Raw genomic sequence first — 19815 nt, 5'->3', positions numbered from 1 at the left:
GATATTTAAGCCTGTCGGTCTTCCTTTGTGATTTTTCCTTTGTCACTGAAATTTATGACCCTTCCAATGTTTTTACAATTATCCAGCACAAATTTTAGCATTTTGTTCTTAAGTATGTTTCAGACCACTTTTGTATGAAGCCCTCAGTTCCATAGAACTTGAGTTTTCGTAACAGATTACCGAAGTCTACATAATCGAACGCCTTGGAAAGATCACAAAAATTTACAGCTGGCGATGTTTCACTCTTTAAAACTTGTAGTATTTCCTGAGTAAATGAATAAATAGCATTCTCAGTCGAGCAGTCCTACTGGTATTGAAATTGCGATCCTCTAGGTAAACCGTTTGTCGTTAACTCTGACACTACTGTTGACTACATTAATTTTTCGAAAATTTTCGAAAATGATGCCAGTAAGGAAACTGGAGGATCCTTATTTAAGTATTTGTTATCACCTTTCCTAGGAAGAGGTTTAACAATTGCAAAATTTCATGTGTGTGAAAAAAGTGCCTGTGCGACTGACGATTTGTGTATATCACTAAGCACTTTACGTATTAAGTTAGATCAAGTTTTCAGAATTTTGGTTGAACTTTTACCATCACAAAATGAGATTTTGTTTATTAGAATTTTTGTAATTGTTTTAATTTCAGTGAAGAAAGTTGGCGCTACTTCTAGTTACTTCAAGTTCCGTGGAATGATATTTTTTTTTATTCTCGTTTTTTTCAACTGAACCATTTAAACGTATATTCGCTGTTACAGTGAGAAAGTGAATGTTCAAAGTAATCGCAACTTGTGAACTGTTGGTTCCAACAATGTAAGTTACCTCAATTGATGTGGTATCTTGTACAATGACCGGCTATCCTCTCTCCTGTTTGACAATTTCCCACGTCATTCGTCTTATAATTCTCATAATTACTTTGTGTCACAATGTGCATACTTCTTGACGTTTTCATTACATTCCTTAAAGTATTTCTCTTTATATAATTATATTTGTTTACTTTTGTAGGTTGCAAGTGATGTCAGATTTTGACTTATCCCGGTTTTTATATAAATTTTCTCTTCCTCTTACATGAGACTTCAATTCGCTTTGCAATTGATGGTTTGCTTGTTTTTTAATAGATTTTCTGGATGATTTTACAGGAAAACAACCTACAAATATTGACACAAATTTACTATGGAGTAAACTGAATTTGTCAGTAGCATCTTCTTTTACATATACCTCTTCCAGTACCACTGCTTTTAACATAGTCTTAAAACATTGTACCCCGTTTCATTAATGAGCCTCACTGATTTTTATGGACCAGCCCCACGTCTGTAAGGTGCTATATTGTTTAGTATCGTTAATTTTGCATCATGGTCAAATAATCCTTTAACAACTGGATACACATTAATTACTTCAGCCTGAGTGCTATCTGTAAAAATTATCAGTGTCTTACTTTCTTGTTTCACATCACCTGGAAAATTAACTATCGAAATTAGATTGAAATACTATAATCATGGTGGTTGTTTAGTTTTCCTGCACATATCTTTTAAGACATCCATATTACAGTCTCCAGAAACTACTAAATGTCTTCCTGTTTGACACGTAGCACAATAATGCATCTATATTTATTGTAAACAGCTGGAAGTTTCCTAGGGAGGATCTGTAGGCTGTTGCAATTACCAGAGAAGTATTCTGCAGTAACAACTCACAAGCGCATGCTTCTTGGTCTCATTTACACAACAATTATTTGTTCCAATGTTTTTGACTTTGTGTCTGACTTTTAAATCTATTGGAATTCCTCCTCCTTTCATGTTAATGCTACACGAAACTGATACTATCCTATAATCCCTGACCCTGTGGGTACTTGGTGTTCAGAGACGCACAAAACGTCTATTACTTCAGAATTTCATATAGTTACTAGGCACGCAAGATGCTCATCTATTTAGGTTTTCTACGCCCTAACGCTCTGATTAAAGAAATTAACACAGTTTTTCTGGAAATTGTTACACATGTTAGTCTGGTTCTTCTATAATTTGTTTAATTCGCTCTCTCTGTAAGGTCACTAACTTTAGTAATGTGCCTCACTGTCACCGATAATCACAGAGATTTTTCTTGTGTGTTTGTGGCCTCTCTTACACTTTATACAAGAAAGTCAGCTAATTTGTCCATGAATTTCCTAGTGAGGTACAAACCATGATTTGTGTATTTTCATCTCCCAATTGCAAAAAATGTTCAAATGTGTGTGAATTCCTTAGGGAGCTAACTGCTGAGGTCATCGGCCCCCAGCATTACACACTACTTAAATTAACTTGCGCTAAGAGCAACACACACGCACACACACACACACACACACACACACATGCCCCAGGATGTACTCGAACCTCCGGAGGGAGAGGCCGCGCTATCCGTGACATGGCGCCTCTAACCGTGCAGCCACTCATCGCGCCTCCCAATTGCAACAACAAGCACAACACAGATATGAGGCCTTGTTTCCATCGGAAGCTATCCACTCAGCTCTTTGTTCACATGGTTAACAAATGTGTTAACCCATGGCTGGTGATGTCGCTGGAGAAATTTCACAAAGCACACAAAGCTACTATTATGTTGTATAGGTCACATGTCAAGCGATATGCAAAGAATCCAACCAGGTTGTTTCCTGCTCCTCCTAATATAAGTATCTGGTCTTTTTCATCACTGGGCCCATATATCTTCTGTCGTCTGTCTAAGTTTGGCACTGGGTTTCACAATGCTTGTCATCCCGTATTCTAGGTCTAGTTTTCCCTGTGTCTTACACCTCTCCCGTGACTGTTACCTAGCAGCTGGACTCGTTTCTTTCTACTTGTCTTTCCTCCCAATCTAACATTAAAGTTATTCTTACGACTCTTCTGCAGTCCACTTTGTTGAAAAACCGGTTGTGACTCATCTCTTATTTCAGCTAACAAGTCAGACTTCCTGCTAACCGGAATTTGAAGCGTAATTTCTGAGATATCCTCCTTTTCACTGTTATTTGTCACCTTCCCCCAACTCCTATTGTCTCTTTCTGACTTCAACCTACGTAATTAAAAATACACCACTTCTAATTCTGCCTGAAGGACACAAATCTTTCTCCCCCGTTTCATTACTTCCTTGTCTCGACTACATAATTCACACCTCCAAGGGGGAGCCTCATCTGAAACTGTACTGGACACACAGCTTCGATCATCCTTAGTGAAACATCAAGCCACAGCCATGATATTTTTCTCTAATAAGAGCTATTAGAGGTACAATCGAAAGAAAACACGAAGAGGAAGAATAAAAATGTTGGGAGAACTGAAAAGAGAAAGAACCAGACAATGAAGCAGCGGGGGTGGAACTGAATCAGTTTAACATTATAATGGTGTCAGGAATATGCCAATTGGCAGACCCTTATGGTGTGATGAAGAATGCGATGTTCTGTATGCTAGGAAGCCTTACGTTCTCTGATAAAGGTGGCCTGCTATTTGATTCGAGTAATATACGTGGTGTTGAGTACTGTTACTATCAATCTCTGTAGTGAAATACCAGCATACTGAGAATGATATTAAGGGGACCTCAGTTTGATATACACTCCTGGAAATTGAAATAAGAACACCGTGAATTCATTGCCCCAGGAAGGGGAAACTTTATTGACACATTCCTGGGGTCAGATACATCACATGATCACACTGACAGAACCACAGGCACATAGACACAGGCAACAGAGCATGCACAATGTCGGCACTAGTACAGTGTATATCCACCTTTCGCAGCAATGCAGGTTGCTATTCTCCCATGGAGACGATCGTAGAGATGCTGGATGTAGTCCTGTGGAACGGCTTGCCATGCCATTTCCACCTGGCGCCTCAGTTGGACCAGCGTTCGTGCTGGACGTGCAGACCGCGTGAAACGACGCTTCATCCAGTCCCAAACATGCTCAATGGGGGACAGATCCGGAGATCTTGCTGGCCAGGGTAGTTGACTTACACCTTCTAGAGCACGTTGGGTGGCACGGGATACATGCGGACGTGCATTGTCCTGTTGGAACAGCAAGTTCCCTTGCCGGTCTAGGAATGGTAGAACGATGGGTTCGATGACGGTTTGGATGTACCGTGCACTATTCAGTGTCCCCTCGACGATCACCAGTGGTGTACGGCCAGTGTAGGAGATCGCTCCCCACACCATGATGCCGGGTGTTGGCCCTGTGTGCCTCGGTCGTATGCAGTCCTGATTGTGGCGCTCACCTGCACGGCGCCAAACACGCATACGACCATCATTGGCACCAAGGCAGAAGCGACTCTCATCGCTGAAGACGACACGTCTCCATTCGTCCCTCCATTCACGCCTGTCGCGACACCACTGGAGGCGGGCTGCACGATGTTGGGGCGTGAGCGGAAGACGGCCTAACGGTGTGCGGGACCGTAGCCCAGCTTCATGGAGACGGTTGCGAATGGTCCTCGCCGATACCCCAGGAGCAACAGTGTCCCTTATTTGCTGGGAAGTGGCGGTGCGGTCCCCTACGGCACTGCGTAGGATCCTACGGTCTTGGCGTGCATCCGTGCGTCGCTGCGGTCCGGTCCCAGGTCAAAGGGCACGTGCACCTTCCGCCGACCACTGGCGACAACATCGATGTACTGTGGAGACCTCACGCCCCACGTGTTGAGCAATTCGGCGGTACGTCTACCCGGCCTCCCGCATGCCCACTATACGCCCTCGCTCAAAGTCCGTCAACTGCACATACGGTTCACGTCCACGCTGTCGCAGCATGCTACCAGTGTTAAAGACTGCGATGGAGCTCCGTATGCCACGGCAAACTGGCTGACACTGACGGCGACGGTGCACAAATGCTGCGCAGCTAGCGCCATTCGACGGCCAACACCGCGGTTCCTGGTGTGTCCGCTGTGCCGTGCATGTGATCATTGCTTGTACAGCCCTCTCGCAGTGTCCGGAGCAAGTATGGTGGGTCTGACACACCGGTGTCAATGTGTTCTTTTTTCCATTTCCATGAGTGTATTTGGCAAAAGACGTTCAGGTATGGCAAGTAAGTTGGAACCAAGTGGATCCACCCGAAAACCTTTGTCGGAACAGATAGATGGGAAATATCTGTTATTAGTTTCTACCACCTAGTTGTTTATCGTTGAAAAGGAAAAATTAAAATCTGTTTGAATTTACAGGTGTGTGTGTTGCACGTGAACAGCAGTATTAATATCAATTAGGCATTCTTACCTAGTACATAAGAAAAACTCTTGATTTCTACGCTGTTCACTAAAAGCATACGTGCTTACATATAATAAGCCCAATATTGTTTGTCCCCTGAGCAATAAACGAAAGTCAAAGAAGAACTTCACTGACATTCAGTTCCCTGATTTCAGTAACTGCGAGGGAAATAATGAGGAACACAAATCATTCCTCCCCAGCGGTAACACTTCTCTAGTTACCTCTGTAAACATTCGATGACTCAAGATGTTTATTACAAAACTAGTTATTCAAATATATATAGATGTAGAGACAGGCATGTTAACTAAGATTACAGGCAAACATTATCTTTCATCAGTTTCCTAGCATTTATCTTGTAAGAAAATATCGAACAATTTTCTGAAAATAACCTTTTATCAGTTGTTCATTATGGCTTCCACAAAGAATTCTCTGTAGATACTGATGTATATGATCTCACAAATCAGGTTTGTTAGATCCACACAATAAAAATGACCCTTTTCCGTCACCGCCACTAACACTTTGATTGTGGAGATCATAACAACATTCCACTAGGAAAATAAAAACGTTATAGTGAAAAATATATCCCCCTAACATAGATGTAGTTAGAATTAAAAAACTGAAAACTAAAATCACATAAACAAATGATACCACATGAATAAAATTAAAGTCACTGTGGGAACATATAAGTTATGATGAACTGTAAGAGCTACGCATTGGAGGAGTTTTTCAGAAGCTGTGATGTCTCCTAAATTGTGGTCACAACGAGATAATGTTAAACAGTCCAAATCCCAACCTTACAAAACAAAATAACACTTAATTACATAAAAGTGAAAATCACTTACAGGCGTCAGAAGCAGAGACCAATTAGAAAACGTTAAAAGGAACTACTTGTGTGAAGTTCCTAAGCATTCACATGGTTAACATAGTAAGATGGCATCATCATGTGGAGACGGTAACCTAAGAGCTCAGTTCCGTCAGCTTGAACCTAGAAACTTCTTTCACTTAAGTGACTTGCAGATGAAATTCCTAGCGTAGGTTCACTGAGTAATATTCTATGAATTAATCTTCTGTACCAACATATTTGAGGTGAAATAATTAATTATTTTAGAGAATTTTACAGCGCAATTGTTCTGTCCAGTTGATAACTGACTGTATTGTAGTTGTCTCTTCAGGTACCGTAGTGTTTCCGTACTCAGTAGTCAACATAGAAACTGCTTTATGGTATATGAGATCAACAATGGAGAGATACAGGATTAATTGTGGAATTCACAACCAAAATACCAAAAGTTAACAATAATTCCCACACAGACCAAGTATGCCAATCCAAGGATTCAGAATGTATGTTCATATTCCAATGCAAAAGACTTTAGAAGGTTGGTGGTCGACACTAGGCAGACAACTGGAAATCCCTAGATAGTGACAAACAAGGAGGAAGAATATTTATCACACACTTCTGATAATTTAATAGAATATTTTACCTCGAGGACATATCTTCGGTTAGAGTGTAGAGCTGCTATAAACGCAAGTGAAGGCCGGGTGAGCAGAAGCATGCGGAAGTGACCACGTGGCTCACAGCCTATTGCGGTTCAGTGACATCCTTTCTTCGTTCTGTAAGGCTTACTGTTCATTACAATCGTAGTGTTCCATTCAGCGTTAATATTTTACCCTCTAATTGTCCGTCGTGAGTCATGTTAAGCAAGCAGGAAAAGGCGAGAGCAATAGCTTTCCGTGTCTGTCAGGACTTCAACTGACGGTCTTCCTCTGAACCCACGCCACGCTTGCACAGGGAGCGTGTCGCACCACTGCCAAATGCCAAAGCAGACAGTTGGAGCGTGAGTAGTGTTGGTTCGAGTAAAATTCAAAGAATATCCAGCGTCAATGGGAGCCTGCGACCAGCTGCTTTTAAGTCACTAGGCAAGCAAGGCAACAGCAAAAACAAGTGGGTGAGCTACACAATTTGGCAAAAAAAAAAAAAATTGCGGACCATGTTATTCAGGATGTATGCTAAAGGCGAATATCAGACAGCAGAAAAATTGGTTTCACGTACGAAGGATGTGGCCTCTGATGAGAATACTGAAAGACATACGGTTCGGATACCAAAAAACAAACGACGAGAGGAAATTACTGATGCAACGTAACAGTATTATTGCTGCAGGAGATCAGAGAAGTTCGCACGCCTCGAATTTATTATGCAGACGAAGCTTTCGTCCATGAAAACTCTACAAGGGCTATGTGCTGGAAGATGAGCTATGGGTGCGAAAGATTAAAACTTCCCTTATAGTGTTTCATGGCGGATCAGCAGAAACTTCTGTTCCTTTTGAGAGTGAGATGATTTTTAAGGCGTCAAAGGATAACAATTTTGAAGATTACCATTGTGAAATGACGTATAGTGTACGCAAACGGTGGTTTAAAGATCAGTTGTTACCGGATATCACTGCGTTTCCGGTTATCGTCATGAAGTGAACAAACCTCCAACTACGAAGTCCAAAAAGGCAAACATCGTTGCATGGTTGCCATCTAATAGAATACTTTCTAATTCGTCACATACCAAGGTAGAATTGCTGGTTCCTGTCAAGCCTGCATTCAGAAATTACGAGACAGAAGAAAGTGCAAAGCAGCAAAGTCAGATTACCCCTACATCACTGTCATTATGATGCAGTAGAGATGGTATGGGCTCAGGTAAGAACATGTATTGAGGAAAAGAACAATACATTTAAAATTACGGATGATGAGAGACTTACATCTGAACATCTGCGTGAGCGGCTTGTGTGAGACACGCAGAAAAACTGTAGGATAACGATTACCACCGGGAAGCGGAGAAGGGCAATATTATGGAACTTTTCGTTATAAATTTTGCTGAAAGTGAGTCATCTACGTCAGCCAGCGAAGCTGATTTTGAGGATTTCTTACTGTGAAGTATGAAAGTGTTAACTGCTATTCCTTATTAATTTTTCTGTATGACTCTGTCTGGAGCTGTATTAAAAATTATTAAAGGCTAAAGTATTCATCTTCGATCTCGTAATAATACAGTTTCCTTCATAAAACATATTTCTTTCCATTAAATACACATATCGTAGCATTGTAGAAGATTGCACATTGAAAGAAGATTAATTTTTAGTATCCCATTAAACGATTTATTTCTGATGTTCTTAAGGTCACGCATCGTTAAGACTTGGAAATGCTTTAAGTGTATTCAATCAATGTGGGTGCCTAGTGAGAGGTAAACAACGCAATAATTTCTTTGATTTCAAAACATATCGTTATCGTTCAAAAGACTAAACGGTAAATATTGACAGCATTTGAAGGAAGAAACCAGATCATTTTTAGTGACAGAAAAGTGTGTATGTATATGTGTGTGTGTGTGTGTGTGTGTGTGTGTGTGTGTGTGTGTGCGTGTGTGTGTGTGTGTGTGCGTGTGTGTGAGTGTGTGTGTGTGTGCGTGCGTACGTGTGTGTGTGAGAGAGAGAAAGAGAGGGAGGTTCAAATGTCTCTGAGCACTATGGGACTTAACAGCTGAGGTCATCAGTCCCCTAGAACTTACAACTACTTAAACCTAACTAACCTAAGGATATCACACACACCCATGCCTGAGGCAGGATTCGAACCTGCGACCATAGTAGCAGCGCGGTTCCAGACTGAAGTGCCTAGAACCGCTCGACCACATCGGCCGGCGAGAGAGAGACAGAGAGAGAGAGAGAGAGAGAGAGAGAGAGAGAGATTGTTTATGTGAGTGAGTCAGTGAGCGTTCACGTTACTAACAAATTATGTAACTTATGTAGCTGTACGAAGGTGACGTTCGTAAGAAGTCATTGTGATGAAGTTGTTTGCCGGTACGGTAGCTAAGCGTGTTCGGTCAGAAGGTTAGCTGCCCTGTGTAGGCTAATAAAAAACTGACTGACTGCATGAAGCCGGCCGAAGTGGCCGTGCGGTTAAAGGCGCTGCAGTCTGGAACCGCAAGACCGCTACGGTCGCAGGTTAGAATCCTGCCTCGGGCATAGATGTTTGTGATGTCCTTAGGTTAGTTAGGTTTAACTAGTTCTAAGTTCTAGGGGACTAATGACCTCAGCAGTTGAGTCCCATAGTGCTCAGAGCCATTTGAACCATTTTTGACTGCATGAACGGTAAACTTGAAGGGGTGTGTCATTGGACGTCCGTCCCGAGCAAATACAATGAGCAATGACGAACAAAATTATATAAAAAAGCGTTCAGTGTTCGAGCTTCTTAAAACGAACCTGTATCAGCCAACGGTTCGACTTCAAACGTAAATATTAATCAGTTATTTCATCATTGGTCATATTAATTAATTTATATGACATTTGAGAGACATGGAAATTACACGTATATTTGCATGAGGATTTGCAAGAAGTTACGATTTATGCTTTCCTTGTCTGCATGGCAAATACCATCTCGCAACGTGTGATGTCGGGAGCACATGGGGATTCGGAAACAGTATCCATACTCCAGATTGGCGACAATAACTTACTCTGAGAAATGTGAACCGTTCTGATGGTTTTATTACAGTACATAAATTAGTACTCCTCACTTTTAAGACAATAATACTCGTAATTTCGTTGTTAGTAGCAACAAATTACAACTTTAACTCGAAAGGTGCATAGGTAGTGACATTGGATAATCGTAAAAGAAAAGGATCAATAAATGAGAATCATTTCGTTTTATTTCAGGGTACAAAAACAATCACAATAAGACACGATACGGCAAAATAACTTAATAAATTACTAGTCCGTTACAGAGATGTGGCAGTTGGGAAGATAGATACCGAACCCACAGTGGGAGTTAGAGAGGCTGTCATGTGACAGGCGTGGTTGCTCGCATGTAATGTGTTGTTTATGGCAGCTATTGGAACTCGCCTGGGTAGTATGCAAACATGGGCCTGAATATCATGGTCTCAGCACCTTCCATGTCAGACGGTGGTTTGGTTTCCACATCTAGGATGTCCTCCACCACTTCAATGACCACCACCTCTGAGGTAGTGTCGAGCTGGGTCGTTTCCGGCGTCTCCGCAGTCGTGCCCAAGTCGTCCACTGTTGCAGAACTGGAGACAGTAGGAGCTGCGTCTACGCTGGCCCCAGCTGACCCGTCTTCAGTGGAGTCGTCCACAGCTACTGGAGAATCGTCGCCACCTCCAGTTGGTGATGAGTTGCTACTGCCCTCCACCGACAACGTCGCTGGAACTGGTGTTGCGCCATCACCATCGACACCAAGTTTTCCAGTAGCTTTGTCCACAGTGGCAGCTGATGAACTGACCTCCTCTTCCACTGTTGAAGTTTCAGAGTCAGAAATAGGCAGTGCTGTGAAGGACTCCACCGCAACGAGTAGCAGCAATAGGGAAACGCTCTGCAAGAAAGAAAGAAAAATACATCAAAGTAACACAGCAGTAGGTAAATAATTAGCTTAGTTACAGCGACATACAGTTCGAAAATAACTAACAGGATCCATGAAATGAACAGTATTACGTCAGACGTTTTCGGAATGTATTGAATAGGGATTGTGTACGAAAGTATACCGCAGTAAAAACGAAGTCAGTTGCTGGGATGCCCTGCGTTCCAAAGTATTTTTATAACCCGCCCATTGTTTTACGTGGGTGCATGGGCATGTTGATTATCTATATAGCTCACAGTAGCGGCGATTAGAATTCATTTGTTTCATATTACTTATTAAGGTGCATTGGGTCATAAAACTTTTGTTTATTGCCAGATGTTAACATCTTTCCAATATTTTAACCCATATATTTTATATTTTGTGCAGTACTTAGGTTAGTGGGTTACTTTCCCATATGAACAACTGTACAAATTGAGAGAAACCGACTAATCGATGTACGCTGATGTAAAATGTAAGTGGCGTCGGTAAGAGTTCATATCCTGCTTTGATAGTTTAATTTGCATGTATGTTGTTGTTGTGGTCTTCAGTCCAGAGACTGGTTTGATGTAGCTCTCAATTCTACTCGATCCTGTGCAAGCTCCTTCATCTCCCAGTACCTACTGCAACCTACATCCTTCTGAATCTGTTTAGTGTATACCACTCTTGGTCTCCCTCTACGATTTTTACCCTCCACGCTGACCTTCCATACTAAACTGGTGATCCCTTGATGCCTCAGAATGTGCCCTACCAACCGATCCATTCTTCCAGTCAAGTTGTGCCACAAACTCCTCCCCAGTTCTATTCAATACCTCCTCATTAGTTATGTGATCTACCCATCTAATCTTCAGCATTCTTCTGTAGCACTGCATTTCGAAAGCTTCTGTTCTCTTCTTGTCTAAACTATTTATCGTTCACGTTTCTCTTCCATACATGGCTACACTCCATACAAATACTTTCAGAAACGACTTCCTGACACTTAAATCTGTACTCGATGTTAACAAATTTCTATTCTTCAGTGACGCTTTCTTTCCCATTGCCAGTCTACATTTTATATCCTCTGTACTTCGACCATCATCAGTTATTTTGCTCCCCAAATAGCAAAACTCATTTAATTCTTTAAGCGTCTCATTTCCTAATCTAATTCCCTCAGCATCACCCGATTTAATTCGACTACATTCCATTATTCTCGTTTTGTTTTTGTTGATGTTCATCTTATATCCTCCTTTCAAGACACGGTCACTTCAGTTCAGCTGCTGTTCAGTTCCTTTGCTATCTCTGACAGAATTACTATGTCATCGGCGAACCTCAAAGTTTTTATTTCTTCTCCATGGATTTCAATTCCAACTCCGAAGTTTTGTTTTGATTCCTTTACTGCTTGCTCAATATACAGATTGAATAACATCGGGGATAGGCTACAACCCTGTCTCACTCCCTTCCCAACCACTGCTTCCCTTTCATGCCCCTCGACTCTTATAACTAGTATCTGGTTTCTGTACAAATTGTAAATAGCCTTTCGCTCCCTGTATTTTACCCCTGCCACCTTCAGAATTTGAAAGAGAGTATTCCAATCAACATTGTCAAAAGCGTTCTCTAAGTCTACAAATGCTAGAAACGTAGGTTTGGCTTTCCTTAATCTATTTTCTAAGATAAGTCGTAGGATCAGTATTGCCTCACGTGTTCCAGCATTTCTACGGAATCCAAACTGATCTACCCCGAGGTCGGCTTCTACCAGTTTTTCCATTCGTCTGTAAAGAATTCGTGCAAGTATTTTGCAGCCATGGCTTATTAAACTGATAGTTCGGTAATTTTTACATCAATCAATACCTGCTTTCTTTGGGATTGGAATTATTATATTCTTCTTGAAGTCTGAGGGTATTTCGCCTGTCTCATACATATTGCTCACTAGATGGTAGAGGTTTGTTAGGCCTGGCTCTCCTAAGGCTGTCAGTAGTTCTAATGGTATTCGGTCTACTCCTGGGGTCTTGTTTCGAGTTAGGTCTTTCAGTGCTGCGTCAAAATCTTCACGCAGTATCATATCTACTCTTTCATCTTCATCTAAATTCTCTTCCATTTCTATAATATTTTCCTCCAGAACGTCGCCCTTGTATTGACCCTCTATATACTATCACCTTTCTGCTTTCGCTTCTTTGCTTAGAACTGGGTTTTCATCTGAGCTCTTGATTTTCATACAAGTGAATCTCTTTTCTCCAAAGTCCTCTTTAATTTTCCTGTCGACAGTATTATCTCACCCCTAGTGATATATGCCTCTACATCCTTACATTTGTCCTCTAGCCATTCCCAGTTAGCCATTTTGCACTTCCTGTCGATCTCATTTTTGAGACGTTTGTATTCCTTTTTGCTTGCTTCATTTACTGCATTTTTATATTTTCTCCTTTCATCAATAAAAATTCCATGTCTCTTCTGTTACCCAAGGATTTCTATTAGCCCTCGTCTTTTAACCTACTTGATCCTGTGCTGCCTTCACTACTTCATTCCTCAAAGCTACCCGTTCTTCTTCTACTGTGTTTCTTTCATCCATTCTTGTCAATCGTTCCCTAATGTTTTCCCTGAAGCTCTCTACAGCCTCTGGTTCTTTCAGTTTATTCAGGTCCCATCTCCTCAAATTCCCACGTTTTTACAGTATCTTCAGTTTCATTCTACAGTTCGTAACCAATAGACTGTGGTCAGAGTCCACATGTTCCCCTGGAAATGTCTTATAACTTAAAACCTGGTTCCTGAAACTCTGTCTTACCATTATATAATCTATCTGATACTTTCTAGTATCCCCAGGATTCTTCTATGTATACAACCTTCTTTCATGATTCTTGAACCAAGTGTTAGCTATGATTAAGTTATGCTCTGTGCAAAATTCTACCAGGTGGCTTCCTCTTTCATTTCTTCCCCCCCCCCAATCCATATTCACATACTACGTTTCCTTCTCTCCCTTTTCCTACTATCGAATTCCAGTCACCCATGACTATTAAAATTACGCCTCCCTACACTCTCTGAATAATTTCTTTTATCTCATCATACATTTCATCAATATCTTCGTCTTCTGCGGAGCTAGTAGGCATATAAACTTGTGCTACTGTGGTAGGGGTTGGCTTCGTATCTATCGTGGCCACAATAATGCGTTCACTATGCTGTTTGTAGTAGCTTACTCGCATTCCTATTTTCCTATTCATTATTAAAGCTATTCCTGCGTTAACTCTATTTGATTTTGTATTTATAACGCTGTATCCACCTGACCAAAAGTCTTGTTCCCCTACCACCAAACTTCACTAATTCCCACTATATCTAACTCTAACCTATCCATTTCCCTTTTTAAATTTTCAGACCTACCTGCGCGATTAAGGGATCTGACATTTAACGGTCCAATCCGTAGAACGCCAGTTTTCTTTCTCCTGATAACAACGTCCTCCTGAGTAGTCCCTGCCCGGAGATTCGAATGGGGGACTATTTTACCACCGGAATATTTTACCCAAGAGGACGCCATCATCATTTAACCACACAGTAAAGCTGCATGCCCTCGAGAAAAATTACGGATGTACTTTTACCTTGCTTTCAGCCGTTCGCAGTACCAGCACAGCAAGGCTGTTTCGGTTAGTGTTACAAGGCCAAATCAATCATCCAGACTGTTGTTCCTGCAACTACTGAAAAGGCTGCTGCCCCTCTTCAGGAACCACACGTTTGTATGGCCTCTCAACAGATACCACTCCGTTGTGGTTGCACCTACGGTACGGCTACCTGTATCGCTGAGGCACGCAAGCCTCCGCACCAACGGCCAGATCCATGGTTCATGGGGGGATTGCATGTATATATATTTATATTTTATGATCTAGTGGGCCATGTTTCAATCTTGAAGATATTGGTATGGCTCTTGCTTTCCCACAGAGTTACGGTATATTTCATCGGTTGTGCTCTGATCATACTTTGCCTTATCAACTTGAAGTCATCGCATTGAACCATTCTGTGTTTGATCATGGTGATGAACCTTTGAGGTGTTGACATTAACCGATAAAAGGAAGTTACCATCTTGTATGCGTAGGCTTGTGATTCAGTTAATCATATGTTTTCGTAATATACCGCCATCTCCACGACCAGTATGAAGTTGTTGTTTGTAGAGTGAAATTTACAGCTATACAAAAAGTACTTGGCTTGCAGCACGTATAGGACATACGTGTTTCTGGTGTGTTTTCACAGCTCACGTTCCATATTAGGTAGTACCTGCCCTGTACAGCCATTCTTACGAACTCATGATTCTCAACGCCTGAAGGAACTATTCCATATCTAAAGTTGACTGGAATGTAAATGTCATTGCTGGAAAAAGCGTTAAGTTTAGAGATACCTAGTTTTCAAATGGTTCAAATGGCTCTAAGCACTATGGGACTTAACATCTTAGGACATCAGTCCCATAGACTCAGAACTACTTAAACCTAACTAACCTAAGGACATCACACAGACCCATGCCTGAGGCAGGATTCGAACCTGCGACCGTAACAGCAGCGTGGTTCCGGACTGAAGCGTCTAAAACCACTCGGCCACAGCTGCCGGCGATGCCTAGTTTCATCTGTGTAACACTAAGGTGTTGTTTTAGGGACTTCTTATATCAAAATAATGTAATCCTGTCATTTGCGATATGAATGCAAAGTGAAGATTAAACCTCACACAACATGAAGCATTATTCACTGAGACGAGTGAACGTGCTTTAGGTTATGTAAATAAACAGAATAGTATGAATAACTGTTAATGTAAAATAGATTACGGTCTTTTATATGAACCACACACTTTCCTTTCGGTATTACAAATAATCCCAAATGAATCCTGGCGTGGATTGTACTGAGTCAGCATTAGCGACACATTTCTTGTTCATTCATCTTTTTTTGCGAAGTGGTGTCACTTATTATGCTACAAATTTCGAAATATATACCTTTCAAAAGTTTGAGAATTTCTTTCAATGTATTTTGTGACCTTAAGTCATTCACATATACTTAATGGAAAAATAGAAATTTCGTAAATTTCATTGTTTCTCCGACATGTACATGGTTGTGGAGGAAATACAGAGGGTTCCAGTAATAGTGGGAGAATCTATACTAAATGATCCATAAAAGCTAAGACACAAGACGACATTTAGTGTATCAGCGGCAGGTGTAGATGCAAATTATTGTCGTTGCCCACAGGAGGGTAATTTCTATCGAGGGTACGAGATGTAAGGCTTTTAGAAATTCCCAGTGAAGTTCCACATACCCAATAAAGTAGAACTTTACTGTTCTGGCTTCAGGTAATTAGCTGTGGTGGGCAGGTTGCATAGGGGAATACTTCGGTTAACACAATCTTTTACAATCGATCGTGTGTGTCATAGAAATTACTGAAATTTTCTTCATTATAGCACCTACTCATCACTGCAGAGGCAAGTAAACTTCTTTACGCGCATTTGTGAAACGTTACTCTTCACTATCTCTTCCATTTATCATTTTCTGGAAGAAGTTTCAGTCGATAACAACGTTTCTAAAATTATCTTCCTTTGTAATATATCTGCCTCAAATGTTTATTTACTCACTTTTTACAAATGGTTCAAATGGCTCTGAGCACTATGGGACTTAACATCTATGGTCAGCAGTCCCCTAGAACTTAGAACTACTTAAACGTAACTAACCTAAGGACAGCACACAACACCCAGCCATCACGAGGCAGAGAAAATCCCTGACCCCGCCGGGAATCGAACCCGGGAACCCGCGCGTGGGAAGCGAGAACGCTACCGCACGATCACTTTTTACAGAAAACCACATCATATAATCAATAAGATATATTGGTCTCTTTTGATACTTGCAACGATTCCTTCCTCAACCAGAAAAGTTAAAGTTATGTCGTTTCAAGTAATGATAACGCATTTGTACTCGGCGTAACACAGATCCAAGGATACACCTCCGCAGCGTACACCAATCGTCCGCTGAATTGGTATCGCCTAGATGTTGTCTCTGACGTCCAGGGCTGTAGCTTCAGCACATTCATAGTATTTCGAGGGATTACAAGCAAAATATCGCAAAATATGAGGATAGGAAGGTGTCAGTGGTAAACAATTTTCATAATTTTCAGGTTCTTTCATTCCCCGAGTTTATGTTCACTATACCTGAATAGGTTTCAAATAACCTATCATTACTGGGCATACAAGAATTCAACGGAAGTGTTTAATCCCTAACACCAGGCACACACAAATTTTGAAAATCTTGTGTATTGTGATATGCGACGGTCCATTGCTGGACTGGCTCACCTCATATTTCATTCATAGCTGATTTATACCCATCACAGTCTGAATTTCAGTTCCCATCAATTAACAAAATAGTCAACAACTGTAATAAGTAACGTTAGTTATTACTATTATCAAGACAGCTATTTTAATATTAATTCGTTCTCTCTACTGGCGGTTGCTTTGCAAGTGATTTTCTTCAGCAGCTTAACCTGGTCCATGACGAACCAAAGTCGGTAGAGAGGCCGAGGTGACAAATGTCAGTTTTAGGCGAGCAGAGTGTGAGAATTACCGATCGTTTGTGGGCGCAAATATGTTCTGCGAATGTTAGGCTTATCTCGACTGACTGAGGGCTCATTCATGACTCGATCAGTGGTTTTATTTGCATGTAGTAGTTTTTCGTTCTTCTGGAGTAATCAGGCAATCACAGCACGTTCATCGCCGACTTGTCTTTCCATAACCAATTAGCAGTTTGCAATCCTAATCCGATCACCTAAACTGTCTGATCTCTTTCAGTATATAGTTTAGATTAGAACTTTTCCATGTTAATAATTGCAAATTTTCGCTTTCTTTGGATTTCTTAAGATCGAATATATTGTGTAATAATTTCTTATTCATATATATCTTAGGAGAGTTACCTTTAGTGAGGTGAACACTCATTCCTCGTACTTGCTAGGCCCACCTCCGTCCTGTTAGATACCCATTGGGCGACATCTCTTACCAGAGCGTGTCAGCCTATGGCGAGTGACCTACCGGACATTCCAGCTGATGCAAACAGTTCTGACATTAACAGGGCTAAGTCAAAGGCTCGGTTGTTTGCCAGATTTCGTAATTTGCAGCTTCTAATTGTTAAAAGACCTCTAGCTGTACCGCATGAACTTCCAGCAAAAGTATTAAACTGCCATACCGATATTTGGGTTGTGGCACATTATGAGTGGTGTCTGGTACAGATTACAAAAAACAAATGTATAGGTATCGGTGTCTATAAAACGAGAACTTTTTCAATACTGTACAGTAGAAATATAAGTTCTCTTATACGAAAAGTATTTCTATACCAAATGATCTGCGTGTACGTTAAAAAAAAACGTAGAAACACACTAGTATTTTAAAATAATTGTAATAATGTCGATATGATTTGTAAAAGTTCCACTATCTGTCTTACCTCAGTGTTATACATGTTTTCATATGTACACGTTATAGCTGTCACATGCTCAACTGTCACAATCTTTGACCGTAATGGACATTGTTGTCATGGGATTAAAAGCTGGAACTGCTGGTCAGGGAAGAGAATTTTACATCACTGGTCTCTTGTTATCACTAAGATCACATGTAGGTACTTCCCTGAATGCATTCACTGTGTTTATTGAACACCGTGCTCAGACACATAGTACATAAGGGTAAGATGTATCCAGAATACAAGGGGAGAATATAAGAGAGATAAGACTGACACTGACTGCCACAAATAACATACCGAGCGAAAAGGAATCAACGCTACAAAATTTGTGTCTTCTACATAAAGAAGTTGTCATCTCGCATGTGGATATAACAATGAACCAGCATATCTAGTCAGAATCAGCCGATATTACGTGGAGAAAAACAGAAAAATCTCTAATCCGATCGTGGTGGGCTCACATAATTACATAATCACTGCCTCATCTGGTGTACAAATGTGCTCATGTTGTAGGCTAACTGTGCCACGAGTTTATATGATCACTGCTTTTGTACAAAGAAAATCAGGTTTTTTTCCACGATGATGAATACCGTATGTCTAAACCCACTATGTTAGATACGTATTAGAAAGATCGCAAGAGAAGCAATCAAATGTTAGCTACACGGTTTTAAATACAATACACTTGTGTAGGAAACGTACCTTCCTAGTATACATTGCGTAGTGTAGACAGCTCCGTCCGCGATCTCTGCTTCTGACTGCTGTGCCGGTCAAGTCGTCGCCTCGGTATTTATACTACATAAGGAGCGCAGTGATGACACATCAGCTGGACTGTTTAGCGCCTACTGCGTCACGCGTCAGCCACTAACGACGCCCAGGTGTCGACGACAGGTAATAAAGAGTTGCGGCAGGTATAGTCAGCGATGACGCACTGTTCGAGGACAAATAAAATTAATGTCTACAGATGAATAGTCGTCGTTATCAACTGTTCCTTAAACAAGGGTAGAAAACCACTCCCGATCGTTATTCCTCACCTGCACCAGGCGGCTCTTCGACTCACTTCAGAACTGACGCACTGTTCCTTTCCTCTCTGTTTGAGGGACTGGTACTGCTTATTTCCTTCATATAGCTTTCTGCTCTTCATTTTTATGGCAATGTTCTTTTCACTATTTTGAGACGTAGGCTGATTAACGAGTTACAAGTGCAGCGCCACACACCGTGATTAACATTCTGTTGAATCAGTTCTTTCCATTTGTTCGTAATCGGAAGCTGCTCTAGTAGTGTGAAGCTTTCAGTACGGGCGAGTAGCAGACAGCGGGAAAATGTGATTGGGCAAGGTGTAATGTTTGAGTTATGTACAAAGGAAGGATGTTTCACTGGAGGTATATTTCGATTTTATTTGCATTTCGCCCCCTAAGCAACGCCTAGGGTTGCTACTGTTTTCTTATTCTCAGAGATATTGCTGCTAGGCTGCACAAAATATGCCGTATGCGTACCAGTCTGGCTCAGAATGCTGCAGGTGCTTCGGAAAAGTGTTACAATATACAAAAACAAACTCTCGTGAGTAACTTGAACTGACTGACAACATCAGAGGCAGACATCTAAAGTGAAAGGCAGCTATCCACAGCTTCTGAAACAGTTCAAAATCCAGACGGTCCTTGCCAATGAATCTCAACTTTTCCTAGCTAACCGTGTGGTTTAATAACTGAACGGATCTTGCTGTAGGCAGAGTTAAGACTGAACGAAGTAATTAATGTCCATAAAAATCTTATACACGAAATTTACCCGGAATTAAATTTGTATCTTCTAACAGCGATGGATATATCAAATCT

At 41.1% G+C, this 19815-nt stretch overlaps 1 protein-coding gene across 1 annotated transcript; it reads right to left on the bottom strand.

The window, feature by feature from the left end:
• Window positions 1-9857: 9857 nt before the first annotated feature.
• On the bottom strand, window positions 9858-18734 carry LOC124616697. The gene is made up of 2 exons (XM_047145036.1): window positions 18686-18734; window positions 9858-10544 (listed from the first exon to the last, which is right to left on the bottom strand). Exons 1-2 carry the CDS (start codon window positions 18698-18700, stop codon window positions 10044-10046), a joined length of 516 nt encoding a protein of 171 aa, XP_047000992.1. The 5' UTR covers window positions 18701-18734; the 3' UTR covers window positions 9858-10043.
• Window positions 18735-19815: the final 1081 nt, after the last annotated feature.

This window comes from Schistocerca americana, chromosome 5 (genome assembly GCF_021461395.2).
Source record: "Schistocerca americana isolate TAMUIC-IGC-003095 chromosome 5, iqSchAmer2.1, whole genome shotgun sequence".
Taxonomy (NCBI): domain Eukaryota; kingdom Metazoa; phylum Arthropoda; class Insecta; order Orthoptera; family Acrididae; genus Schistocerca; species Schistocerca americana.
This window is presented reverse-complemented; position numbering and strand designations above follow the sequence as displayed.